At 45.0% G+C, this 27,596-nt stretch overlaps 1 protein-coding gene across 2 annotated transcripts; it reads left to right on the plus strand.

The window, feature by feature from the left end:
- PRICKLE4 (prickle planar cell polarity protein 4) lies at positions 1–26,853 on the plus strand. Of its 2 annotated transcripts, none has more exons than XM_053393135.1 (8): positions 1–18; positions 16,747–16,915; positions 18,106–18,213; positions 19,592–19,729; positions 20,359–20,562; positions 22,511–22,697; positions 23,844–24,167; positions 25,527–26,853. In XM_053393135.1, the coding sequence occupies exons 2-8, from the start codon at positions 16,763–16,765 to the stop codon at positions 26,096–26,098; spliced, it is 1,686 nt and encodes a 561-aa protein (XP_053249110.1). In that variant the 5' UTR covers positions 1–18; positions 16,747–16,762; the 3' UTR covers positions 26,099–26,853. The 2 variants fall into 2 exon arrangements, with proteins under 2 accessions (XP_053249110.1, XP_053249111.1); XM_053393136.1 differs by lacking the exon at positions 1–18 and adding an exon at positions 190–285.
- Positions 26,854–27,596: the final 743 nt, after the last annotated feature.

Raw genomic sequence — 27,596 nt, forward strand, 5'->3', positions numbered from 1 at the left:
CGGCAGCAGCAGCAGCAGGTAATGAAGGTGTCTGGGGTGGCTTTCCGCTGAGGAGGCCGGCGGTTTCCTGAGGGGCCACTCTCGGCGCCCTCCCCTCCCGGGAAGCTTGGGGGCTGTGGAGAGGGGGAAGCAGCGGGCTGGGCTGCTGGTTTCCTGGTAGAGGAAATGGACGGGAGACGCCGCCTGTGACCTGAAAGCTTGTTAGTCTTCTTTAGCTGGAGGAGCACCTGCTCTGCTGGCAGAAGGGGCCTGGGGGTTGGTTGGGTCAATCCCCGGCGTCACCAGGTAGGCCTGGGGGAGACCCCCCCCCCCCGTTGAGAACAGCTGCCGGTCAGTGTAGGCAGTACTGAGCTAGAGGGAGCCGTGGTTTGAGGCTGGGCATGAAGTGGTTCAGTCCTGTGCAGGTTTACCAAAGTGCCGAAACAAGGGGGTAATGAGGCTCTGTTAAAACCAGTGCAATTGTTGGACGGACTCTGTATTGCACCAGCACCCTGGAGGTCTTGTGTCTGGAGAGAGAGAGAAACGGATAGTCTGGGATAAGGGATAATCCTTTAAAATAAGGGACATCTGCTGATGTTTATTTTCCTCAGATTGTTGTTGCAAGCTTCAAACTATTTACAGTAAAGCTGCAACCCTTACATGGGAGTAAGAGCTCCCTTGGAGCTCAGTGGAACTTCGACCCTGGTAAGTAAGAATAACGTTTTGATCCTAATTGGTCACAAATATCACATTTTGTTTACTTGGGATTACAGGTTACATCTTTAGTCCTCTTCTAAATCTTTTGTTGCAAGTGATTGTGTACCTGTGTACAGGTGGCCTGTAAAAATGTTTCCTGCCTTGATAGTTACTGAAAACAGAACCAGATGATGATAATTTGGATGAGAAAGAAATATTTCTTTGTTATCCCTTACCTGTGGACAGAAATAAAAATACATGCAAAATCTTTTCCCTCTTTGTGGCTTGATAGGGTACAAGTTACATTATTAACATGGGGCTGCACCCATGTCTGTTTCATTGCATATACAGGAACATGTTGCCAGCTGGAACCTCCTCTAGCATGCGCATGGAGCAAAACTTGTGCATCCACCACATGTGTATGCATAAGACCAGTAGAAGACAAGTTAGTTAGTGTGACAGCAGCACACAATCTGAAAGGTATGACCCAGGGTGCATTGCAGCAAAGTCAAAGATGCTGGGGTACATTTTTTTAAAAATAGATTGCACATTGTCTGGTTGGTAACTTAAGAATATTGCAGCCTTGGAACACACATAAGGTACATGTGAGTTTCAGTACAGAGGATATACCCATGTAGAATTTGTGCATTTGTGAAATATGCCCCTTTCAAAAGGTGGGCCTGTAGCCTTTTATTCCTAAAGCAGCCTTTGCCAACCTTGTGCCCTCCAGATGTTTTGGACTACAACTCTCATCAGTCCTAGGCTGGGGGTGATGGGAGTTGCAGTCCAAAATATATAGAGGGCACTAGATTGGCAAAGGTTGACCTAGAAACTACTTTCTCTCTGTTACAGAGTTTAAAATGAAATTGGAAAAGATAATGAATAGATTGACAGGTGTATGTAAATGTTAGGTAGCTGTTTTGAGTAAGAGGTCTGCTGAGATTTGTGACTACAGTGCTGAGTCTAATTGCATTCAGGTGCATGGTGATCTGTCCTGGGCAATCTACATTGTTGACAGGTGCATCTGCTGGTGCAGCACTGATAGGGGACCTGAAATAATGTCAAGATTGGTGTGTCTGCCAGGTTTTTCTGTATTGCACCACAAATAATTATGATACTGTAATTTAAGAAGTACAGTTAATACTTCCTTTAGGGAAACAGGAGCTGTCAGGGCTTTAGTTTAAGCTTGCCTGAAGTTTTAAAACCTGGAAATCTTTCCCTTCAATTCAGATAAGGGAAGGAAGACTGGCTCTGCTTACTCCGACTTCCCTTTTAACTGCATTCTGCACGTGCTCAGGGGGTGTTCTTTCTCAGATTCATCACATATTCCCAGAATGGGCCCTGTCAATGAAACAAGTTTAGAGTCTAAACTAGGGTGGAGAACATCAGACCTGGGGGTGAAATGTGCTCCCCAAACCTCTCTCTCTGGCCCTGGGGACTCTGCAGGCCACACACCCTCCCTAAGCTCCCCCTTGCTGGCTCTGCTTTGCATCCTGCTTAAACATTTTTGTCTGGCAGGACTATGTTCTTGGAAGTATGATCATGCTGCTTGCTTGCTTGCTTGCCTGGATGAAGAGCAGAAAGGATTGTATAAAGACTACCAGCACCACCCATTACTGGCTTGTGACTCTTTTGCTGGAAAAGATTCTCCACTTCTGATGTAAACCCTGGTGGTCACCTTCTCGGGTTAAGCCTGGGCATAATGCGTCCCACTGCTTTGGATCTACTAATGTATACATTACCTATGTCAGTTATATTTTAGGGAGATTTCTGTTGGAGAGTGGACTAACATCAGGCTCCTCAGTTAATTCTGTAACGTCGAGGTCAATCCCTTCCCCACAGCCAGATAGTTCCTAACTGAGATTTGTGCTATTATTTGCAGGGGGAGCAGCCAATAAACAAATTTTCCCAAAATTAAAAAGTCATTGTCCAGGCTAAAATTTAACAACCCTAATTCAGAACTATTGAGGCTTTTTTCCACTGTAGGATGCTGGTGGAAAGGGGAAGCCCACAATCCAAAGCACACTTAATTCCATGTTGGTCACGAGTAACTAAGTGAGACTTATTTCTGAGTAAACCTGTTTAGAATCAGTCTGCATTAACCCTTTTAAATGCTAGTGGCAATCTTTAGGCTGCAGATAGGATGTGTGCATGGAGTTTAAGTGTTCTTCAAAGCTCCCTGCAAATTCATCTTCCAAAGGAAAAAGCTCCAGTCTAAACCCTCTGCCTGATGTGCTTATTTTCTTCATGCGAGGAGGTTACATGGGAAAGCATTCAAAAATACAATCCCTTACATGAAGCCATCAGCAGTACATCTCTAAGAGGATACTGTACTACTAAATGATATAGATCAGCCACTAATAGTGCAGTTTTAATCATTCCATGACTGCAAGTATTTACGTGTGTGCAACAGCACTTCCCTCCCTCCTTCTGCCGTGAGTACCCCATGCCTTCCCCAAATCTGCTCTGGGGTGTTAAGGAAATCTCAAGAACAGATTAGGGTGTTAGGCAGAGTAAAAGGAGTGGGTTTCATTGTTGAAGCAGAAATCATTTTGTTTATGGAGTGAATCAGGTAGCACCACTTTAGATACAATCCCATGCCTACTCAGAAATAAGTCCTATTCTGAGTAGACATGGTAATTGTTTCTTCAGACATTGCAATCAACAGTAGCAGGTGTATGATTGTTCACTGTAGGTAATTCACAAATTCAAGATTCAGAGGTTGTTATCACAAGGTAGTTATCCTGAATACTATTTTCCATCCACACAAGCAAATAATTCCAGACTATTCTAGCCATACCCCTTTGCTGTCCACTGAGTATTCTAAATATCAGTGGTTAAGTTTGGGGCACCCAAAGAGATAATCCCACCTTATTTTTTTAGTGAAAAATACAACATGAAAAAGAAGTGAGTCCAAAGTTTTTTGTATTGTTGGGAGTGGTCGCTCTTTGTCAAAATGTTTCATCTGATTTATTGTAGTAGTTGTAATAATAATAATAATTTTATTATTTATACCCCGCCCATCTGGCTGGGTTTCCCCAGCCACTTTGGGCGGCTCACTGCATATATGAGAACATACTAAAACATCAAACATTAAAAACTTCCTGATACAGGGCTGCCTTGAGATGTCTTCTAAGAGTCAGATACTTGTTTATTTCCTTGACACCTGAAGTGAGGGTGTTCCAGAGAGGGCACCACTACTGAGAAGGTCCTCTGCCTGGTTCCCTATAACCTTGCTTCTTGCAGTGAGGGAACTGCCAGAAGGCCCTCGGCACTGGAGCTCAGTTCCCAGGCTGAACGATGGGGGTAGAGATGCTCATTCAGGAATACTGGGCCAATGCCATTTAGGGCGTTAAAGGTCAGCACCAAAACTTTGAATTGTGCTTGGAAATGCACTGGGAGCCAATGAAGATCCTTTAGGATCAGTGTTACATGACCCTGTCGGCCACTCCCAGTCACCAGTCTAGCTGCTGCATTCTGGATTAGTTGTCGTTTCTGGGTCACCTTCAAAGGTAGCCCCACGTAGATCAAATTGCAGTAGTCCAAACAGGTGAGACCGTCTGCAGGGAGGTATGGTCTCAGCTGGAGTACCATGTGTAGCTGGCAGACAGCTGCCCTGGACACAGAACTGATCTGTGCCTCTATGGATAGCTGTGAATCCAAAATGACTCCCAGGCTGCACACCTGGTCCTTCGGGGGCACAGTTACCCCATTCAGGACCAGGAGTCCTCCACACCTCCCTGCCCTGGCCCTCAAATGCAGTACTTTCAGAATTCAACCTCAATCTGTTAGCCGCCACCCATCCTCCAACTGCCACCAGACACTCACACAGGACCTTCACTGGTTCAGATTTGAAGGAGAGGTAGAGCTGGGTATCATCTGCATACTGGTGAACGCCCAGCCCAACCCCCCGATTCTCTCTCCCAGCAGCTTCATATAGATGTTAAAAGCATTGGGGGGAGGACGGAACACTGAGGCACCCCACAAGTGAGAGCCCAGGGGCATCCCCCAATACCAATTTCTGGACACGGCCCAGGAGGAAGGAGCGGTGCCCCCAGCTCCCAACTCCTCTAGATGGTCCAGAAGGATCAATGGTGTCAAAAACCGTTGAGAGATCCAGCAGGACCAGGAAACAGCTTCCACCTCAGTCCCTGGCCCACCGGAGATCATCGACCAGCTGAACCAAGGCAGTTTTAGTCCCATTATGAGACCTGAATCCCGATTGGAAGGGATTCAAGCAGTCCACATCCTCCAGGCATGCCTGGGGTTGTTCAGTGACCACCTGCTCAATCATCTTGCCCAAGAATGGAAGATTTGAGACTGGGTGATGGTTGGCCATATTGGCCAGGTCCAAAGATGTTTTTTAAGAAGTGGTTTAATAACTGCTTCTTTAAGCAGGTCTGGGAAGACACCATCACAGAGGGAGGCATTCACCACCCTGTGGAGCTCATCGCCCAGCCCTTTTTTTTATGAGCCAAGATGGGCAAGGATCAAGGAGACAGGTGGTCGGTTTCACTTGTCCAAGAAGCCTGTCCACATCCCTGGAGGTAACAGATTGGAATTGATCCCACACAACTTGACCAGACAGGACTCTAGCACTCTCCTGCCCTGGCCCCACTACCACGGTGAAATCTACGGTACCTCTTTCCAAATCTGAGCAACTTTATCTGTAAAACACTTTGCAAAATCATTGCAGGAGATCTTGGGGTCCTCACTAGACCCCAGTGGTGAAGTTGGTTCCAGTAGATTGCAGACCACCTGAAAGAGTCTCCTGCTGCTGTCTTCTGCAGATGCAATAGAGGTGGCAAAGGAGGTCTTCTTCGCTGTCACTATCGTCACTTGGTAGGCTTGACGTTGAGCTCTAACCTGTGTTTGGTCTGATTCAGAATGAGTTTTCCTTCACCAGTGCTTTAGCCATCTCAGCAATTGTTTCCTCTCCCTCAGCTCTGGGGAAAGCCACAGGGCCGTCCAGGCTCTATGTAATCGGAGAAGATGCTTTGGAGCCAGACAGTTGATAGCCCTGGTTAACTCCGCATTCCAGCAGGCCACCAGGGAATCAGCTGAAAGGCCATCAACATGCAATAAACATCCCTTACCACTCTTTGGAAACCATTTGGATCCATTAAGTGGCGGGGGTGGACCATCTGAATCGGTCCCACCTCCCTGCAGAGGGTAAGGGTCACAGAGAAGTCCAGTTGCACCAGGAAGTGATCCGACAATGGCACTTCTTTTGTTTCACTTTTACTTAGTATCAGATCACCCATGTCCATAGAGGTGAACGCCAGGTGTAAGGCATGTCCATGGCTATGAGTTGGGCCACACTTACTCAGCGACAGCCCCATGGAGGCCATGCTTTCCATGAAGTCCTGAGTGGCCCCTTGTAAGGCCGTGTTGGTATGGATGTTAAAATTCCCTAGGACAACCAAACTAGATATCTCTAAGCAGGCTTTATAGTGTTGCCCCAGCAGCTGGACCATGCCCAGCTGGGGCAGCAACTGTTCCCACTTTGCTTGCCTGCCCAGGGACCTGGTCTCTGCAGTCCTCTTCACTTCTGTAGCAGCAGCAGCAGCAGCAGTCCTCCAAGTGGGGGAGACAGCAGTCTCCCCAACAGCTGCCACCACCACAACAACAACATGAGTCTCTGGGTGGGGAAGATGGCAGTCCCCCCCCCCAACAGCCGCCGCAGCAGTTATCCCTGGATACCGTATTTTTCCCTCTATTACACGCAGATTTTTTCTCCTAAAAAGTAAGGGAAAATGTCTGTGCGTGTTATTGAGCGAATGTGTGGTCCCTGGAGCTGACAAGCGCGAGTGAAGGCAAAAATCAGGCAAATATCAAATCGTCCGGAGAAGGGAGGAAAGGAGGAAGTTGCTGCTTTCCTGCATTCTGCCTCAGGGTCTTACTGCCCACCCGCTTCTGTTTTCTTACTGTGTTTGCTCAAACGGAACAAAGAGCAGAGAAAACCCCTCCCCTCCAGGCAATTCCTTTCCGTGCGTCTGGGACTCGAAGGCAACATGCAGGTTGGGGGGGGGGAGAGAGAGAGAGCTGGCTGGCTTGTGGGGGGGGGGACTTTTGCCTTCCTTTCCTCCCTCCGGTAAAACCCCTCTCCTGCATTCTTAGCCAGCTGCTTCTCTGCACACCCCTCTCCTTGTCGCTTCTATGTTTTTCCTTCCCTCCCTACTTAAAACGTGGTTCCAATCACGGATCCACATGGATCCTCAGGATCTTTGCATTGAGTCACCCCAAATTCACCATCAGATCACATAGCAATGATCTGATGCAAAAACAGGGCTGCAATGGTGCAAAAACATGGTTACAAAGCACGGATCCACATGGATCCTCAGGATCTTTGCATTGGGTCACCCCAAATTCACCATCAGATCACATAGCATGTCCATGGCTACAGCCTGCACCAAAAAAATCACGCACCCACTGTTGCCTGGGGCTGCAATGGTACAAAAACGTGGTTACAAAGCATGGATCCACATGGATCCTCAGGATCTTTGCATTGGGTCACTCCAAATTCACCATCAGATCACATAGCATGTCCATGGCTACAGCCTGCACCAAAAAAATCACGCACCCACTGTTGCCTGGGGCTGCAATGGTACAAAAACGTGGTTACAAAGCATGGATCCACATGGATCCTCAGGATCTTTGCATTGGGTCACCCCAAATTCACCATCAGATCACATAGCATTTCCATGGCTACAGCCTGCACCAAAAAAATCACGCACCCACTGTTGCCTGGGGCTGCAATGGTGCAAAAACGTGGTTACAAAGCATGGATCCACATGGATCCTCAGGATCTTTGCATTGGGCTACCCCAAACTCACCGTCAAATCACATGTCTGTGGCCGCAGCATGAAGCACAAAAATGATACATCCACTGTTTCATTCAGAATTTTTTTTTCTTGTTTTCCTCCTCTAAAAACTATGTGCGTGTTATGGTCAGGTGCGTGTTATCGAGCGAAAAATACGGTAACTGGTTGTATAGATAAGAAAGTGCTTTTGGGGTTATTACTGTTGTGTTGCAACTTCAAGGTCTCATGGTAGTTTTGAATGTCATGTTGTTTTCCCCCTTATGCTGTTTCTTACCCACAGTTTCCTTATTATGCTACCCCATCACAGAGGTGCGTTAGGGTTTGTCTACCTTGCAGCCTCAGCCACTTCCTGATAGGTGTGGTGTCAGTTGTGGTTCATCATAAAAAGATTTCCAGCCGTTTCCCAGTTGGCATTCTCTCTGCTTCCCCATCTCAGCTACAATTCTCTTTTTTATTTTTTTATTGCAGAACATTATTGTTTCGGATTTATACAAATCTGTTCTATTTGCTTTGGGGAAAATTTGTTCCTCTTTGAAGAGATACAGTTTGGCATGAGATAAGACCACGCTGATACCACACCCAGGCTGATTACAGCTGTAAACTGAAAACATTGTTTTCAGGATGATGTTTCGGCCGTGGGGGGTGCTGCATGCCACATTGCAGCTCCGAAAGTCAAATGCAGGTCAGGATGGAAATTAACCTTTCCTTTCCACACAGTGGGGGCCAGAAGCACAGCCTTCGATTCATAGCACCAGGTGGGAGTCATGGGAAAACACAGCAGATTGTGAGCATGAGCACAATTTCCTCTGGTGATGCATTCTGGATGTTTGTGCTGCTAGGGATTGTAGATATGAAATAACACCTGCCGTGTGTTTTGTCCAGGGATACTTCTCACAGTTTCGACTCTTCTTTCCCATCCCTCCTTCCTTCTGATTCAGTGAATCCAGGTCTTCCCCAGATACCACAGATTCATGTGATGACAATTGTTGTTTTTGCTGCATATGGCTTTGCGGCTTGTCAAGAGAAGACCAATGTTTTTCATCACATTGTGGTCTGGGAGGCAGGTATACCTGTGTATTCTAGTAGGCAGGAATAGTATGATGTACATCAGAGGAGGTTTATTTAGAGTTAGGCTTTATTATTGGAGGCTACAAAACAGTAAAGTAGAACATTCTTGCCATCAACTCTAGCATGTGAGGGGGGCAGTTTAATTAAATTGTATACAGTCGTACCTTGTATCCCGAATGCCTTGCAAGTCGATCGTTTTGGCTCCTGAACCTTGCAAACCCAGAAGTGAATGTTCTGGTTTGCGAACGTTCTTTGGAACCCGAACGTCTGACGGGGCTTCCATGGCTTCCGATTGGCTGCAGGAGCTTGGTTTCCAAACATTTTGGAAGTCAAACAGACTTCCGGAATGGATTCCGTTCAACTTCCAAGGTACCACTGGTGATGGGAGTGGAAGTAATTTGGAAGTGGAGTCGGAGGACATGGTGAAGGAAGACATGAATAATTGTATTAATCGGATAAAATTGGTGTTGTTATAATGAGGCTGCTATTGGAATGATATTGGAAAATCAATAAAAATATATTTTTAAGAACATTTTCGCCATTTTGCATGGATAATCTACAGAATGGATTTTCGTGTTATACTTCTATAATAAGAGCAATGCAGATCAACAGAGAAATGCAGGTGTGGTGGGTTATTTTCCTCATCATTGTTGAAACTTCCCTTGCCTGGCCCATGGCTGCACTAGAAGCGAATATCATTGCAGAAGATCACTTGAAGAACAGAGGGTGCAGTTTTCCTTCCCATTGCAGAAATGAGCCAGGCAAGAAAGGTTGAAACCTCTCCTCTCAACCTGGTGCTGCGGTGTTATTCACACTGTTGCTTTGGTTTGGAGTGCCTTTGAGACTGGACCTGGCCTATGAGTTAAGAGGTTCACCACTCATGAAGTCATAAAAAGAGCTTGCTGGGTCAGGCCAATGGACCATCCAGCCCAGCAATTCTGTTCTCACAGTGGCCAACCTGATGTCTATGGGAAGCCCACAAGTGTGACCTGAGTACAAGAGCACTCTTCCCTCCTGCGGTTTCCAACACCTGGCACTCGCAGTCAGAAGGATACTGCCTTCAACAGTGAAAATAGCCATTGTGGTTGGTAGCCCTTGAAAGCCTTTACCTGTTTCAAAGCTGTCCCATGTTGGTGGTCATTGCTGCCTCCTGTGGGAGTGAAGAAGTACTTTTTTTCTGACCTGAATCTTCCAATGTTCAGTTTCATTGGATGTCCATGAGTTCCAGTGTTAGGAGAGAAGAAAAGAAATTCTCTGCCTACTTTCTCTGTTCTGTGCCTAATGTTCTACACTTGTTTCGTATCACCTCTTACTGGCCTTAACTAAAAATCTCCATATGGTGGGCAACCTTTCCTGATAGAGTTTCTCCATCTCCTTGATCAGTTTGGTTGCTATTTTCTGAACCTTTCCAACTCTTTTATAAAGATGCTTTCTGGGTGAGGTAACCAGAAATGTATACAGTATTTCAAATGCAGTCGCACCATAGATTTGTGTAATAGCTTTTTAAGACAGTGGTTTACAACCAGTGTGCTGTGGCACTTTGGGGTGCCTTGAATGGTGGCCAGGATTGCTCTTTATTGTGTCTTGTGTCTTGGAGCAGCACTGCCTCTGCTTGCTGCTCCAATCCTGTTATTCCAGTGTTTGCCTACATGTTTCTAATCAGACTTATTTTTACTAAGTTCATTGTCTTCAGCATTGTTTCCTCTGAGCATAGGCTGTCCTGGAAAATCCTATAGATGGATATTAAATTTGGTGATGGGGTGGAAGTAATTTGGAAGTGGAGTAGGAGGACATGGTGGAAGAAGACATGTGCTAATTACTTCCATAAAATAACAATTTCTCTTTATACTGTTCATATGGTTTGTTTGGTTTTTTTAATGTACTTTTGGTGGTGGTGGCTGCTTTAGTTTTTCATTTTGAAAGGAAAATGGGATGTAAAGTGGGAAAAGGAGTAAGTTTAGTAAAAGAAGCCATTCCCTTTGAGCTGGTAGGCAGGATGGAATTTACTAATTACCAGGACTGATTACAAAGAATTGTCAACAGCCAACAGCCGGCCTGATTGATTAGTCACATAAAACCATTGAGTTAGAAGCACATGAAAGGATTAATTCTCACGGAAGGATAGTTGCCAGATTAAGCCAGATGGTAACACAGTTTTGTTTATTCTTTCAGCTTCGTGTTGTGGGTTCACAACATTTTTGATGAGTTACACTTTCTCCCCAGCCACCCCTGAATTAAAATTGAAGGCACATTTCACCCTTACATTGCAGAAGATTTATTTTAGATTATACAGGCGACAACCATTCCATGCAGGGGTTCCGTCCCTGTACCCTGTGTGCATCGGTGGAGCTTGTATAAGTGCCCTCCCCATCCCATTTTGCCCCATTCTTCCTTCCTCCCGGTCCAACCCGTGTGTCTGCGATTACACGTCAATTGGATGCATCTAAAATGGTCATGCCTGTATAAGAATAAAGGTTATCCACCCTCAGCAATGTTTCTGTACGAGTTCCTGTTTTAGGCATTACTTTTGACTCGAAGAACAATGATATAGGGCCATCTTCTCTGAGGCTGGATTAATCTGCTATGCGCCTGCATCATGAGTGACTGAATGAGCAGGTACACCTGATGGTAGAGGCATGGTTGAATCACCATGCCCCAGCACAAACTGCTTGGAAAAAGACCAAGCCCCAGGAATAAATACCGTAATACAGACAGGAAACTGATAACCTCTTGGGTGGGTACTTGGTTCTCTCTAGACCCCTTGTTTTGACTGATTTATTTCTCACAGCATCTCTTTCTCTCATCACCATAGCACACAGTTATCAGAATGCCTGTTTTTAACAAGTGCTACTAAAGCTTTCTAGCTTTATGGCGCTGCTGGAGACCACCCGAGCCATAAGCAAAGCAGGTAGTGCAGATGTCATTGCCACTTCTGACCAGGTGGAAGGTGGGAAAGCTTGGGTTTTTCCATTGCTCAGTCAACCTACTTTGTCATGAGAGAATGGATGGGGTGTGCTTAAAACAGGTGTAATAATTCATCATATATGTGACCCGCTGAATCCCAGTCCAGTGCTGGCTGAGCTCCAGTCCAGTAAAGCATCCTTTGTTAAGTATCCTGTCATGGGGCGTTACAATAGGGATGGTCCTCCCAGCTAGGAATTATCCACTGATGGTGTTCTAGGACTATTAGAGATTAATTATTTCCGCTTCCAGCTATTCAAATACCATAAACTATTGTGGGGGAAAGCACAAGCTGTTTAAAATTGTTCTTTTAATTTGTATTTTTGCTTTTGGACCCATGATGGTATTTATAGGTGAGGACCCAGGGTAGCAAGGCTGGTCTTGCCCGTATGTTATGATTGCAATGTGCAAGCTGTTTCAAGTGTGGATCCCCCTTGCTCACAACATGGACTCTCTTCACACAATGGCAGTGATCCACCTGGCAACCTGTTGTACGCATTACAGATGCTGCATTAAAAAAAACTGTCAACTGAAAGCTGTCTCAAGTGACTGTCATGTGACAATTGTACTAAGTCAACAGTTGCCTTCATGTTTTGTGGGTGGTCAAGGTATATGGAGCTTTTAGTTTTGATCCAAGGCCCCATCCTGCAGAAATCTACTTACAGAGAGAATGGGCGTTATGTGCTGTAGTGTCCTGAATTCATAACTGAAAAAGCTTTGAAGCAAAACAGATGTAGGGAGATAAGTGAGGTTTTTATTCTATTCAAATCTCTCAACAATTTGCTGAACAAGATTGCATCTCTTGAATCCCTGTTGAATATGCATTTTGTGGTGCAAGGTTCTTCTCACCTGCATGATTACACCACCTTCTTTGCATGATAATGCCCTCCTGGTGAAATCAAGCCGGGCTTCGTTTTTACATGTTAAAATGTACTGGACTTGGAGAGAGATGTGATTTACAGCTAGACAAACCTTAACATGGTTATTTATTGGAATCCAGAGAAAGAACAGTCTCCCATGCCTTTTATTCCTTAGCTAGTACTTTAAAGATTAACAACTGTATTATGACGTAATTTGTGTTTTTTTCATCAGATGAATGAAGTGTAATCCTAAATTAGCAAGTGGAGGGGGGATGTAGAGGAGTGAGATCAGAGGGAAATTAAACACAAAAAGAACAGACATAGAAATTACCTGAAAGCAAAATTCTTAGGGTCATCAGTCAACAAAGCACTATTGGTGATGCTGGCATTGGTAAACTAGTTAACAAAAACAATGTGGTGATAAACCCCCAGTCTTGATTATAGCCACAGCTGATAGAATTTAATTGTCTGATAAAATGTATTTCAGCAGTTTCCTGCTGAAGGTTCTCTTCCCTTCAAAGTTCCTTTATTCAATATGGCCATCTTAGAAAGTGCCCTGGTGGGATTACATTTTAGGCTTTTGCTTCATGCAGTCTGGTGGAGCAGACTGTGGTTCACAAAACAAATCTACTGTAATAGATATGTTGGTCTTTATGGTGCCACAAGACTGCTGTTTTTTCTACAACAGACTTTGGCTGTGAAAATGTCATATATCTAAAACATATTCCCCGTCCCCAAGAATCCTGGGACTGTAGCTTAAGGGTGCTGCAGTTGTAGCTCTGGTGGGGCAAACAGTTCCCAGGATTGTTTAAGGGATGTGTGAATACGCAGCCTAACATGACTACCCTTCTGGAAACTCCTAAGTTATCTGTGCTACTACTGCATTCTGAGAAGTAAGGTGCTGGGAACCAGCAAAATCTGAACTTTTTGTTTTCTCTCCTGTTTGCTAGCTAATTTGCTGAGTTAATTATTGACCCAGGTGCATAGCAGCATAACCCGAGCTCTCTGCGCTAATTACATTGGAAGAGGCAGCTCTGAGCCAATGACAGGCATGTGTGGCTAGACCCGAGAAAAATAACAGCCTGCTTATTAGGCCAAGGGATTTCAGTTTGAGGCTGAAGTTGAAAGTTTCCGGTTTGGATCTTCCATTCTCTAAGCTGCAGTTTGCTCCTTCAGGTGCCTAGTTGCTTTTGCACAGTGTACTACCAATATGCCCAGTGTGTTTCTGTGAATGGTGTTGAAAAGGGTGAGAGTAATGGTATTAACAGGACTGTAAAGGTGAATTTGTGCAAAGTTGTTTTCAGTTTTATGTGAGCTAACAAAAGAGGTCAGGGAATATTTTTATTAAAGTACAAAGCACTTGGTGTGTGTGTGGTGTTAAACTATAAAATAGACTTTCTAGAACCCCTTTGTGTGTGGCTCACTGAAATGCCCCTTAAACAACCTTCTGCAAGAAACAAGTCCTGCAGAAGTTTGTTGCCTACAGTTTCCATCCTTCTTGACCATTGGCCATGCTGGCTGGGGCTGATGAGAATTGGGGTCCAACATTCATCTGGAGGGCAGCAGGCTGTGGAAGGCTGTCTTTATATCAGACAGAACTCCTGTGTGTCTTCCTGGACAAGGAATTTTGTGCTAGTTAGACAGAAGGAGCTTTCACATCCCTGCATGCTGAAACAGTATCCTTGTTGTTGTATATATGATCTTGTCACCTCCTTCCACTCTTTTTCTAAAAGCATGGCTGCTGATCATTCATCATGACTCTGTTGCATTTAACTAACCCTTCCCCAGCCCCCATCCAGAATCATCTCTTTTCTCTCCTTCATTTGGAGCTGGGACAGGAAATCTGGCTGGAGAGTGTCAGACTCTGGGAAGACATCCAAGCAATCACAGCAGTTGAACTGAGCCATCAAACTGCAATCTCTCTTTTGTTTTGGAAACAGATACACGGGAGGAAGGAAATGAGCAAGTTCTGGAAAAGAGAACTGGGAGATGAGTCCACTTCTTTCCATGGTGTAACCATTAACCAGGAAAGCTACCCAGTGTAAGCCCCCAGTGCCCCAAGCTTCAGGGAATGATTAACACTGCAGGTTTGTAAGGGTGTGGAGGGGAAAAATATCCCCCCCCCATAGAGGTGAAGAATAGATTACAGCTCATCCTAATGCCCGAAGTCAAAGTGTGCCTGTCTCCCGAAAATGAATTTATGGGCAGCAGCAACATACTTGGCTTGCAATTATGGCAGCACTAGAGAAAATAAAGCCGAGTTAGCTCTGACTCACACAACCTTTTTGAGAAGATTCTATGGCAGCCTCATCTGAATTAGCACAGTCACAGTGTTGATAGGTTTGCTACACACCCAGATGCCAGCATACATATCAGCAACTGTATAACATTTTGCACACAATGGTAATGGATTATGCTGGTGATCTGGGCATGTGCCAAGCATATGAAGGCAACCAGTCACAACACGAACATTAAAAGTGTGTTGATTGAAATTTCTATCCCGCCTCTCAAATCCCTGAGGAGGCTTAAAGACCAAATAAAAATAATTGCAGCAAATTGGCGGTATTGAAACCCTAAAGTAGCAAAATTAAAACCGCAGCTAGATTTCCAAAGGCTTGCCTAAAATGGCAGGCTTTGCAAAGCATTAGGCCTAGTTAACAAAAGCAACAAATGTTCCTGGACTTTACCATTTCAGACTGTAGGCAGGGGATGCCAGAGAGACAAATTCCAGCTTAGCCTTCTCTCACATCCCAACCCCCAAAACAGAAAAGCATTCAAGCATCCAATTTCCCTTCCACACTCTGAAGTGGTACAGGTCTGCTACAGTTTTGCACTTCATTGGTTGCTTGTGTAAACTATTTGACTTCAGATCAAGGGGGTAGGGGAGAGAAGGTTTTAACCCTTATCATAAAGAAAAGTTATCAAGGTTTGAGCCAGACTTTCAGCAGTTTTTAACACCTTTTTTCTTTTTAAAAAATTCTTTTAAAATTTGTTTTTCTTGGATTACAAAAGTACATACAGCATCTCTGTTTTCCATTTCTGAGGGTCCTTTTTCAGAAAAACAGAACCCTTATATTTTGATGTAACAGTGCCATCTAGAGTGTCTGAGGTTTCAAACTAAGGTAGCAGATGGAAAAGAGGACAGGGGCTTCTGCACCTTGTAACAGTTGGGGAAAACTGACAAGCCACCTCTGCTGGAATTCTGTCTTCTACACAACTGTTAAAGTTCACCTGGTAACCCTCTGCAAGGAATTCCTAAATGGACCAATATCATGGGTTTTATTTCCAATACAGTACATCTTTCTAGTGAAATGCCTTTCATACAACATCTCAGCTGGTCTACACTGGCTAGTTGTTCTGTAATGGAAGTTCAGAGCTATTAAGAAAATGGAACCCGCGTCTTTCTGATTGGCTACTTATACCAATGACATCAGAGACAGATAGCTTATTTCTCCATTGGTTCACACCAGTGGTTGCTTGTGAGGAAGAGAGGCATAGGTAGTTGGGTCTTTGCTGGAGGCCACCACCACTCCAGAGTCTCCCCCCCCCCCGTGTCACAACCGCCTCATCCTGCTCCATCGCCATATCAACAAATGTAACAGAATTACTGCAAGAAAGATGCTACTGCCTCTGCCCAGTCCTGTCACAATTCACTGCTGGCTCATACTGCATTCTTTCTAAGGAAATAGGTCTCAACTTCCTATAAATGTGTGAAGTATTTTTTTAGTTGCCTTTTCTCCTTGGAGCTACCCAAAGACCAAAGATGCTCTGTAGGGACTTGCACTCTTTCTCTGAACATGTTTTCTGCATCTTTTTTTAGCATTCATCTCAGGGTCCCAACACTACTCAAGTAGATAAAACCCAAGACACTGCTTAAGAAGGCAAAATGTAGCTAGGCCATATTGGTCCTTTTATTTTGAAAATCTGTGTGTGATTTGTTGCCTTCATTTCCCCCCAGTTAGCATTCTTACAGCACACATGACCAAGTCCAACAGGTGATACAAAAATGACAACAGCACCTGAACTCTAACCCCTTGCTAGTTATGGAAGCAAATCTCCAAAATTTTGTGCAGCACTTGGGAGGATCCCAGTTCCAGGAGCCCATGCAGCACAGTGTTCTTCTGGATATAGCAATATTTTGGTTGTGCTCTTATTTTTGTACTGCATTAACTCCCTGCCTCTTACTGTACACCAAATGATCCTGCTATAGTTTTAATGCTCCTAAAGTTCTCAGTGATGCTTCCCATTGAACAGATGGATGACCGAGATGATCACAGTTATTGGTGACTTTGCTATGTGCATTTGGGGAGTCTATCCAAGAGGGGCCCAGTCACTTCACACAGGCACTTCTTTTCCAGCGCTTCCGTTCTGCTGATGTCTCAACCAAGCCCTACTTGGTCCCAGAGAGAGAAGGCTCCATGCGGTGGAACACTGGCATACCTACTACCTGCTTCGTCTTCAGACAGTGATTCTGGCTGCGCCCTGGAAGATTACTCGGGGCCTGTCACGGAAATTCCCCCAGCAGAGGTAAGGCAGAACTTGATGATATATTTATGTGGAAGACTGTTCTAAATGTTGCAATAGTTTTTCCTGGAAATCTCATGGCAAGTTTGCCTTTTCTCCATTTTCATCACTTCTAATTGCTGACAATGGCAAGGCTGCTGTTGATTATTATTTTACTTCCCTCTGGGGTTAGAAACCAAAAGCACCCAGGGCAATTCCAGACAACCTTTTTTATTGAGCATTCATCTTGATTTGTTTGCAGGTAGATTAGACCAGGGGTCAGCAACACTTTTCAGCCATGGGCCGGTCCACCGTCCCTCAGACCATGTGGTGGGCCGGACTATATTTTGAAGGGGGGGGGTGAATGAATTCCTATGCCCCACAAATAACCCAGAGATGCATTTTAAATAAAAGGACACATTCTACTCATGTAAAAACATGCTGATTCCGCGGGCCGGATCCGGCCCCCGGGCTTTAGGTTGCCTACCCCTGGATTAGACAATGTTGTCTATTTAATGAGTGAATTCCTTCTTATATGTCTGTGGGGAGGTTAGATAACATTGCGTCAAAACAAGTTGTTGTTCCACACTTTCCACTGCCTGTCCTCATCACCTTTCCTCATTCCCTTGTTACTAAAAGTCCATTCTTTTGGTTAGGTTGCACAAAACTCCCAATCAACTCTAATTGTGCAATCTGAATTTGATGGTATGTGATTCAGCTCCACTCCAAAGCAGCAACAGCTTGGAAGTACCCCCAGATCTGTTCCATCAGTGCTGTGGCATACCCTACCTTTTCTGGGTTCTGATTCCATGGAAAGAAGAAGAGTTGTGGGTAGGGCAGTGAAAAACAGCAGAGCAAATTTGGCTGTCTATTGCTGCTTGCCCAAGTACAAATGCAGCAGAGAAAGGTTAGCTTTTGAGAAACACAGCCTTTTGGGGAATAGGTTTCTATGCTGTAAATGCATGCTAATGCAGACGAATGCTAAGCCAGCTCTCCTCTCCTTATTCTGCCAGTTCCTTTTCATTAGTCCTTCAGCAGGAGACCCAGTTCCATTGGGCTTTACCCTTTCCCACGGGAAACATCTCAGATCTCCAGCCAACTCTGCCAGGGGGAGGGTTGTGAGGGAAGACAGCGGTGCAAGCAGGCATTGTTCCCTAAACTCATAGGGAAAACACAACTCCATCTCTGCTTCTCAATCTTGTTTGCTTTTGCAGGTGTCACCAAACTTTGACTCTCACTCATCAGATGCAGTCCCTGTTGCCACCCAGAACCAGCTCCGCATCAAAACTCTCCTTCAGCAGCTGCCCCCGCAAGACTGCGATGTAAGATTCTTGGACCTCTCATCCTGTCTTCATTAGGCAATCTTGCTCTGGTTGGAAAAACTGATTAAAACTCTACTCTTTTCCAGACCACGAATAGTTGGGTACTCGTTTTATGCACTAATAAATGTTAACACAGCCAGTGGTTTGGGACAGATTTGTGCTCTTATTTATAGTCTTGGAACCACACTGTAATTCTAATTAAAGTCTAACCACACAGCTTCATAGTTATTCTATGGAAGTACTGCAAAAGAAGCCCCTTTATAAGTGAAGGTAAGAGTGTAACATTGGTTCAGTTCAATTCTACCTTCATATCCTTCCCCTAATGGACTAAGATAGGTAAAGGGTGCTACTGGGGAGGAAGAACAGGAAACAAAGATTGACTTATTTAGCCCTTGCTATTTGTTCCCAAAATTTAGCATTCAGAAATTTAGAGACTGTGTATTTGTTTCTGCACTTGCTGATCCCCTTGGGTAACATACATATTCCTATCACAAATTCTTTGTTGCCTCAAAAGTTTTGTAGCTCTAATGACATACTAGGACCAGTAAGCCAGAGTTTGCTATAAATACTGTACTAATGGAAGGCTTTATAAGACACACCAATTAGGAAGCTAGACAGAACAGCTACAGGAAAATCCTGACTCCACCTGTCAGAGTCTGCTGCCACCTAGTGACTGGACCATGCAGTGACACTGTCCACACAAATAAGTTCTCCTTGCACTCTGTTTGAAAGACTGGCTCAATTAAACCCAATAGTGCAATGCCTTTGTTCTTTTAAAATCTTAGTGTAAAGATGTATGTGATGGACAAAAACATTCCAAGGCACTAAGGAAAGTCAGTTAGCCTGCAGTCATATTCAACATACTTGTTAGAAGTCAGTCCCATTGAGCACAGTGGGGCTTGCTGAATAGACACGTGCAGCATTGCATGTGTTAAGAGTTGGGTGACAGTTGTCTACGGTATCAGGATTTACTATTAGAAATAAAGTAGAATTTACTTTGTTATGTGCTGAAGTTCTCACCCTGGGCCAGCAGGGGGATACTGTAGATAGTTTTCACTTGGGTCCACATATGCAAATAAAGGATCGAAAGTGACGTTCAATGATTGGATAGTTACAGAGAATGGTTACTGTTGCGTTCTAGTGGAGCTCCATCTAAGCAGGCTGGCTGAACCCTTCAGTTCAGTTCTGTTCTGGCCTGTGAATAAACAAGAGCTGTTTGAAGAATCGCTGTGTCGTCTGATATGTTCACCGACAGCTTAACATATTTGATGTCCAGTTCTTCTGAAATCAATTGTGGATTGTTTGATAGCAGATGTCGGCCTGGAGAAAATCTGAATGCTCTTTTGGGTCTTGACACAATCTTGTGCTTTTATTTAAGGCAAGATATTGCCCATCCATTGGTGAGGAGGAAAGGGAGCGGCTACGGACATTTGCTTCACAGCGACGGCAGGAATCCCTGGGACAGGGAGTCACATGCCTGGTGCCCCCCACAACTCACGGGTGCTTTTGTAAAAAGGTGAGCCATCCTTTCTTTAAAACTGGACACTAGTGTTCTCATGGCTGAGATGCCTAAGTCTAAGATCTGGGTTTGCTTTCCCCTGGCTAAGCATAAGAAGTGGAGAAGATTGACGCTACACACACGTTTTCTATGGATTGCCATTTGCTCCAGTTGAGCTGAGTGGGTTTTAGTGGGGAAAGGTCCAAAGCTGTAAGCTGCCCAGAAATGCTGTATACCACCCAGAGTGGCTGAGGAAACCCAGCCGGATGAGTGGGGTATAAATATTATTATTATTATTATGCAAAGGGGGGCTCTTGGATGCAGAGCTTTAAAGTGCGGACTGTGCCAGGAAAGGTAACTGTGGATAAGCCTTTTATTATGTATTAATTTTCACTGATGTCAGGAACCTTGGAAGCCTGTTGTGAGGCAGAAAGACACAATATTTAATGAAAAACTTTTTCACAAAAAATTGTTGAAATGAAAAAGTTGATTTCCCTCTCCTATCTTCCCCCCAAAGGCTAATATGAGGGTTTCACATGTCCATGAAGATCACAAGCTGGGTTGTGGGTAGCCAGCAATATTGTATTGCAGGAAGAGCAGATAACTCTGCACCATAGATAAAAAGGTCTTTTCTGCTTGATTTACAGTGTGGTAAGAGGTTGATCAGAGGTGAAAAGGGTGTGTATGCACCTAAGCTGGGAGACCAGAGCTACTGGCATCCTGCCTGTTTTGTCTGTCACACCTGCCACCAGCCCCTAGTAGATCTCATCTACTTCCAGCGAGATGGGAAGATCTATTGTGGCCGGCATCACGCAGAATTCTTCCGCCCACGCTGTGCTTCATGTGATCAGGTAGGTATACACATATAAAAACACTTGGGGTCTTGTGCCAATTCCTAATCTCTGCTTGAAACTATTGATGATCTTAATCTACCACCTTCAATCTGGTTAGGACTTGCAATGAAAGACTGAAAATTTCATAGGGATTGCAAGATTTCTTTCCAGAGATCAGCAGTCACCTTATTTATAATCTCCACCTATCTAAAATGAGGTGGTTATTTGCTGTCCAAAAGACCAAACTTTTCTCTCTATAGTAAGGTAAAGGACCCCTGGACAGTTAAGTCCAGTCAAAGGCGACTATGGGGTTGTGGTGCTCATCTCGCTTCAGGCCAAGGGAGCTGGCGCTTGTCCAGACAGTTTTCCGGGTCATGTGGCCAGCATGGCTAAACTGCTTCTGGCACAACGGGACATCGTGACAAGTGCCAGAGCACGGAAACACCATTTAGCTTCCTGCCACAGCGGTACCTATTTATCTACTTGCACTGGTGTGCTTTCAAACTGCTGGGTTGGCAGAAGCTGGGACACAGCAATAGCATCTTGCCCTGCCGTGCAGATTCAAACTGCCAACCTTCTGATCAGCAAGCCCAAGAGGCTCAGTGGTTTAGACCACAGCACCACCTGCATCCTGTACCTTTTTCTGTAGTGAGAAGTATCAATTAAAACAATGTTATATTGTAAGCAGGGAGATGAGGTTTGTAGTTATACACGGGAATGAAGTTTCATCCACCTTGTGTGTTCTTTTGACTATCCCATGCAGGCATCCAGATAGCATGGAGGAGCCCTCCCAAATTTAATCTGAAAAGTGCTATAGTGGTATCTTACAGCAGGCCCACTGGTTCACTGTGGTATGACCTGCTAAAGGCACAAACCTTATTTCCATGCTAAGTAAATATAGGCATACCTTGGAGATATTGTGGGTTCAGTTCCAGACCACCATAATAAAGCAAATAGCGCAATAAAGCGAGACACACTATTTCTGGAGGGTTTCCTGGTGCATAGAAAAGTTACATTTATACTATACTGCAGTCTATTAAGCCTGCCCACCCTGGTTGCGGATGTAGGAGGGGGAAAACCCAGCTCCAGCCCTAGCCAACTCCATTGCTGTAGTGGTGCAGGGCTTCCTTCCACAGGAAGTGGCCGGGCTGCCTGCAGCTGCACCTGTGTCTTTGTAAGAAGCAATATCTGCAAAGTGTAACAAAACTAGGTCTGTGTGTATATACAGTGGTACCTCGCAAGATGAATGCCTCGTAAGACGAAAAACTCGCAAGACGAAAGAGTTTTTCATTTTTTGAGTTGCTTCGCAAGACAAATTTCCCTATGGGCTTGCTTCGCAAGACGAAAACGTCTTGCGAGTTTGTTTCCTTTTTCTTAAAACCGTTAATACCCAGGGAATCCGTACTTCGCAAGACAAAAAATTCGCAAGACAAAAAAACTCGCAGAACGAATTAATTTCGTCTTGCGAGGTACCACTGTACTAGGCTTGAGGCTAGTGCTATGCACTCTGCATTTCCACAAAAATAATAATACCCAAGTTTGAAAATCTGTTCTGTTTTTATGAGAGCCGGTGTTTAAATGTCTGTAGTTGCGAAGATAAGTTAGAAATTACGTAGGCTGGATTTGGTGAAACCTTCAAGCCTTAAATTCCAGTAGTCAGGAAATAAGTATTACAGCACAGTTCCCATTAAGGGGGAAATCAAAATAAAACAATGTGTGAATAAATATAGGATGTTTCGACAATGTGTTCAGTTCCAAGAAATTTATTTTGGGACAGAGTATGTACAGTCTTGGTTTTAGGTACAATAACTATGCTGCCAGTTTTGCTGAATGTAGTAAAGCTTTGGAGTAGAAAGCTTTAATTTCTTGGTCTACAATGACAAAAGTACCTCAAAGAATTAGGAGCCAAAAAGGACCCCTCATTACACTGCATGCTTGATATCTGGCATTCTCTTTGCCTCTTTAGCTGATCTTCACCTCAGAGTGCATGGAGGCAGAAGGCATGCGCTGGCATGAAGAGCACTTTTGCTGCCTTGAGTGTGACTTGCCCCTGGGGGCACGGCGCTATGTCATGAAGGGTGGCCAGCCCTGCTGCTGTGCTTGCTTTGAGAGTCTGTACGCAGATGTCTGCCAAGCCTGTGGAGAGATCATTGGTAGGTGCTGAGCATTTCTGTGGTCTTGCATAGAATGCAGTAGTGTCTGGCTGCTCAGTGACAGATGGGTCTTTCTGTTGTAACGGCAGTCCTATACAGAGTAATATCACAAGAACTCGATAACCTGTTGCTCACGTAATACAAAGCTAAACCATGCCTTTGCACGAAGCTGCCAGCCCAGGATATTTGCTCTTCCTCTAGTCTTGCTTCGTACTGAGCCGTGGTTTGACTTACCATGCTTTTCACACATAACTTGGTGGTTTGTCTCACTCCAGCCAAACCGCAAATCATAACAAACCTTGGTTATGGCTCATGGTTTGTCTGAAATGTAACAAACCATGAACCCTGGTACAGATCCAAATAATGGATTGGTTCACAGCAGTAGGACTGGAGAAGGAGCAAAGTGGCTGTGATCTCCTCTCTAGCAGCCCAGAAACCTGCACACTGACCAAGCTATGGTTTATGTTACTGTAACATGCAAGATGAGCCGATGGATCTTCTGAGTAAGGTATTGCATTGCACTATTATTCTCCATGCATTTCACTAATCCCAAGCCTTCTAAAATATCGGCCACATTTGCAGTAATTGGTTTAATCATACATAGTATGATTTTAGAAAGCTTTACCCTTGGTATAAGCATTTAAAGCAATCGTATAATAATCAGACAGATTCTAAACCTTTCAGTTAATATTATTCACAAAATTGGTAAATGTAAAAGCTTTACAAAAATCCAGCCCCTCTTCACACTAGAGGCAAACTGGTAAATGATGAAGAAACATCGGTATGACTCTGTAGCACCATTGGCACTACAACTTAACTCTCTTTGTGATCAAGCAGATGGATGGTTAAAATTTAGCTTGTATCATGCAGGGGCTCCTGGTGGAGAATGTGATAAACCACAGGCTGGCTGGGTGAAGTGGCCAAATTAATTTTCAGCCTATATTATCTCATCATCATACTGTCTTAGCAGTATGAAAGCCAGTTTTCCTTTTACTTCCTCATTTGGGGTCTGAAATGTACCTGGACATATCCCCTATTTAACCGGGGGGGGGGGTGCAAGGAGGCCACATCAGCAATAAATGCAAACAAAGTTCTGCATTGAAATTGCCTATAGTTAAACTAGTGTGCTTTGTTCTGCTCTTGCAGGTGTTGACAGTGAGCAAGCCACCCTCCAAGGCCAGCACTGGCACGCCAAATCCTGTTGCTTCTGCTGCAGCATTTGCAAAAAAGCACTGCAAGGCCAGCTGGTCACTACTCAAAATGGGCTTCTCTTCTGCTCTGAGGCCTGCAGCTTAGAGAAGGAATCGGCCTTGTCTTCCACTGGCTCAGATTCCTCTGACTCCGCTTTCATCTCTGTTCCATCCCCTGACTCAACACCCATCTCTAGAATTAGATACAGCAGCCAAGGCTGCTCCTCTGCAGCTGCAAGAACCAACCCTAATGTCTGTGAGGAAACAGCAGATTCAGATGGTAAGATGCCTGTGGTGATCAGCCTTCAGCAGCAGGGATAATGATACAGGCACCTTTGAGCCAAACCAATAGAAGGCTCCCCAGTCCTACCTTATTCTACTCCAAATGTAGATTCCAGGGGTTTTTTTTAATGGTGCAGGGGGGTCTCTTGAGTGACTTAGTTAGCTGCCCTCACTGAGTGAGCTTGCTGCCGTAACCACAGTACATTTGCTTGCCATGAGGCCCAATCCACACCGTTGCACAGAAGGGGCAAGAGAGGCTTGCTTGCTCCTCCCTTGTCAAGGCTCAAAAAGAGGCCACAGGGCTCAGCCCTGGCAAGGTTTGGGCTTCACTAGATGCCAGATTCTGATTCCAGATAGCATCGCTGCCTGATGATAGAAAAGGTTGATGTTTATGCTTCTTACATGTCTGTCTTGATGTTAAGATTATCTACAATGGAAAAGGGGAGCCTGTGGCTCTCTAGATCAGAGTGGTCCTCAGGCCTTTTGGGGGCTGCCCTCAGCAGTATTGACACACACACCCTGCCAGCCCTCACACTAGCTTCCCAAAGCTGGGTAAGCAAGAAGCTGGGCTTTGGGAAGGAGGCATGAGGGTTTTGACAGGGTCCTTGCATCCCTTTCCCAAAGCCCGGCACCTTGCTTAGCCAGCAGTTGTGTGTAAAATTTTGGCCTTGCTCCCACTTCCCCTTTGGTGCCTGCAGGTCCCATGTCAAAGTACTCTTGGTATATAAAGTTGGACTGCCCTTCTCTAGATGTTGCTGGACTGCACCTTCCTTCATTCCCAACTAGTTTGTCATGCTGGGTAAGACCAACAGCTGGAGGAGAAGCCACACAGCCTCCCCCGCCCTTGCCTTATAGACTTTATTCAGCAGTCAGACTTGGGAGTGTAGGGTTGTCATACAGGTGACTTCTGTCTTTTCAGACCCAAGACCCACTATTAAAGCAAACCTGTACAGTGGTGCCTCGCAAGACGAAATTAATTCGTTCCGCGAGTCTCTTCGTCTTGCGATGTTTTTTGTCTTGCGAAGCACGGTCTGTCGCAACTGCGCCTCTTCAAGCGGCTTTGGGGAAAAAGTGAAAAAAATCGCAAGACGTTTTCGTCTTGCGAAGCAAGCCCATAGGGGAAATCGTCTTGCGAAGCAACACAAAAACGGAAAAACCCTTTCGTCTTGCGCGTTTTTCGTTTTGCGAGGCATTCGTCTTGCGGGGCACCACTGTATTTGGGGATCCATTTCTAAATACTTTACCATATATTTGCATGGAGGTGTGGCTGCTCCGGTTGCAACCCACCTTGGATTAAGGCATAAGCCACCAGTTGAAGACCAGTGCTCTAATATATGCTTGTTCTTCTTATTACCAGCAATGGAAACACTTCACACATCTGGGGATTCATCACTGTGTCCTGAGTTCAGGAGCCAAGAAGACGCAAGCGCTGTTTTCCGAAAGAGAATAGCTTCCCAGCAGTTTGATAAAACTGAACTTCTGACTGATTCTCCTCAAGAAGAGCGGGGAACCTCTAGCCCCTCTAGACTAGAGGTAGTTCACAGCACTGTCAGTTTAACGGAGAACCAACTGCTAGGGTCCACTTTCCCACTAACACCTCAGCAGCAAGTTGGAGACGATCCCTTTAGGGGCAGCGTCTCCGAAGCCCCACATGCATCAGTGTGGAACAGGGACTTCTCACAAATGCCCCCCGAGGACAGCACAGGCAAGCAGGAAGCTGTGGTGGAACAAGACGATGCTTGGTGCCCTACTTGCTCGTCCTCCTCAGATTCTGACTCTGAGCCAGATGGCTTCTTTTTCGGAAAGCCCATCCCAAAGCCTGGGGCCAGGCGGATTGTTCTACCCGATATGGAGCAAGAGACACTTGGCAAAGGCATAGGGTGGGCAGCCAGAGCACGTTCAAGCAACAAACACTGCAGTATATGTTAGTTTGGGCTGGTGGGGAGGAGGGAGAAGAGAAAGAGAACGTAGTTCTCAGATACCCGAAAAGTGTTGGGGGGGGGAGGTGGAAATAGTGTCACAAGCAGACATCTTATGTAGCAATGCGGTTGATGGGTGTGCATGCTGAAAAGTGAAAAGTCATCTCCCTACAAGTGCAAAGCTGAGGAAGAACTGCGAATAAGCAGACTTGAGTGAGAAGCAAGACTCTCACATATACAGAGATTTGCATTGCCAGTTTGGTCACATTGTGCATTTTCAGAGGCTTTAGAACTGGAATTTTCCTCCTCAAAGGCCTGCAGCTCCCCCTTCCCCTTTTTTCCTAGTTACACAGGGAAGAAACATGTAAAGATTAGTGTAATTCAGCAGAGCCTTGTGGGCAGGACACTCTCAGCTTCCAAACTCTCTACTACAGCATGAATACTTACAAGAAGTTCACTGGTCAGCACATGCTGTAGTGTAAAGCGTGTGAAACAAGGCTGTACCCCTTTGTTCACCACCTGCACACATTTTGCACAAGTTCCAAGATCCTTCTGGCTCCCTACCAGCTCATCCTTCCAATTTCTGTGTTTTCAAAAGGTGCAGCGTGAAGAATAAATAGGTTAACCCTGCCTTAATCATTGAATGCTTGACTTGGCAACTGTAAGCAGGATGCTAAAAAAAAGTTACACAGTTTTATCTATAGTTGTCCGAACAGTGATAGTTCAGGGAAGCCACACTCAGCAAATAAAGGCAGCTCCAAGAGATGTGTTGCCTCCATCAGTCATTTTTATTTAAAAAGATGTTTTAAAGTTCTTGGGAAACAAATCTAAAAGGCATTTCACAAGAGTTTTGTGGGTGGGGGGTACTAAAGCTTCCGCACTGGCAGGAATCCTCCATTTTTCTCTCTGCCTATAATAGCAGGAGAGCTGTGTTTAAAGAGATCTAAAAAATGCAAAATTAGCCACCCTACTTGGAAATCTTGATGCAAGATTAAAAGGCAAACCTTTCCAATAGCCAACCCTAACAGGGTAGTATGCCAAAACCAGCTTACCACTCCCATTCTACTTACTCCTGCAATGAATTTCTGACACCTTCAGAAGTCCCTGGGGTAAGTCAACACTTCTCAAAACAATCTACTTCTGAAAAAATGTCCTTATGAGGTGGTGTTCTTTTTCTCCCATACTCTTAAGCATCTGCACAATACTTTCAAGCCTCACCCTTGCTGCTGCAGTCAAACCCCTTGAGGTTTCTCATCTTCCACCAAAAGGAAGCTAACCTCAGTGCCTCAGCTACCAAATCCAAAAACATGCAGCTTCCCATCCCATTCACTCTGTTGCGCAACATGCCTTAGACTAGTCAGATCATCCTATTAGATGGCATTGGCCAAGTCATAGCTGTCAATGAAGTCCTTCAGCATGCATTCATAGTAGTTCCCGATCCTTCTCAAGTTGGCCCGCAAGGCTGCTTCCATCGCCTCCTCCATGCATGGCTTTGTTTCCAACAGCAT

This window comes from Podarcis raffonei, chromosome 6 (assembly GCF_027172205.1).
Source record: "Podarcis raffonei isolate rPodRaf1 chromosome 6, rPodRaf1.pri, whole genome shotgun sequence".
Classification (NCBI taxonomy): Eukaryota; Metazoa; Chordata; class Lepidosauria; order Squamata; family Lacertidae; genus Podarcis; species Podarcis raffonei.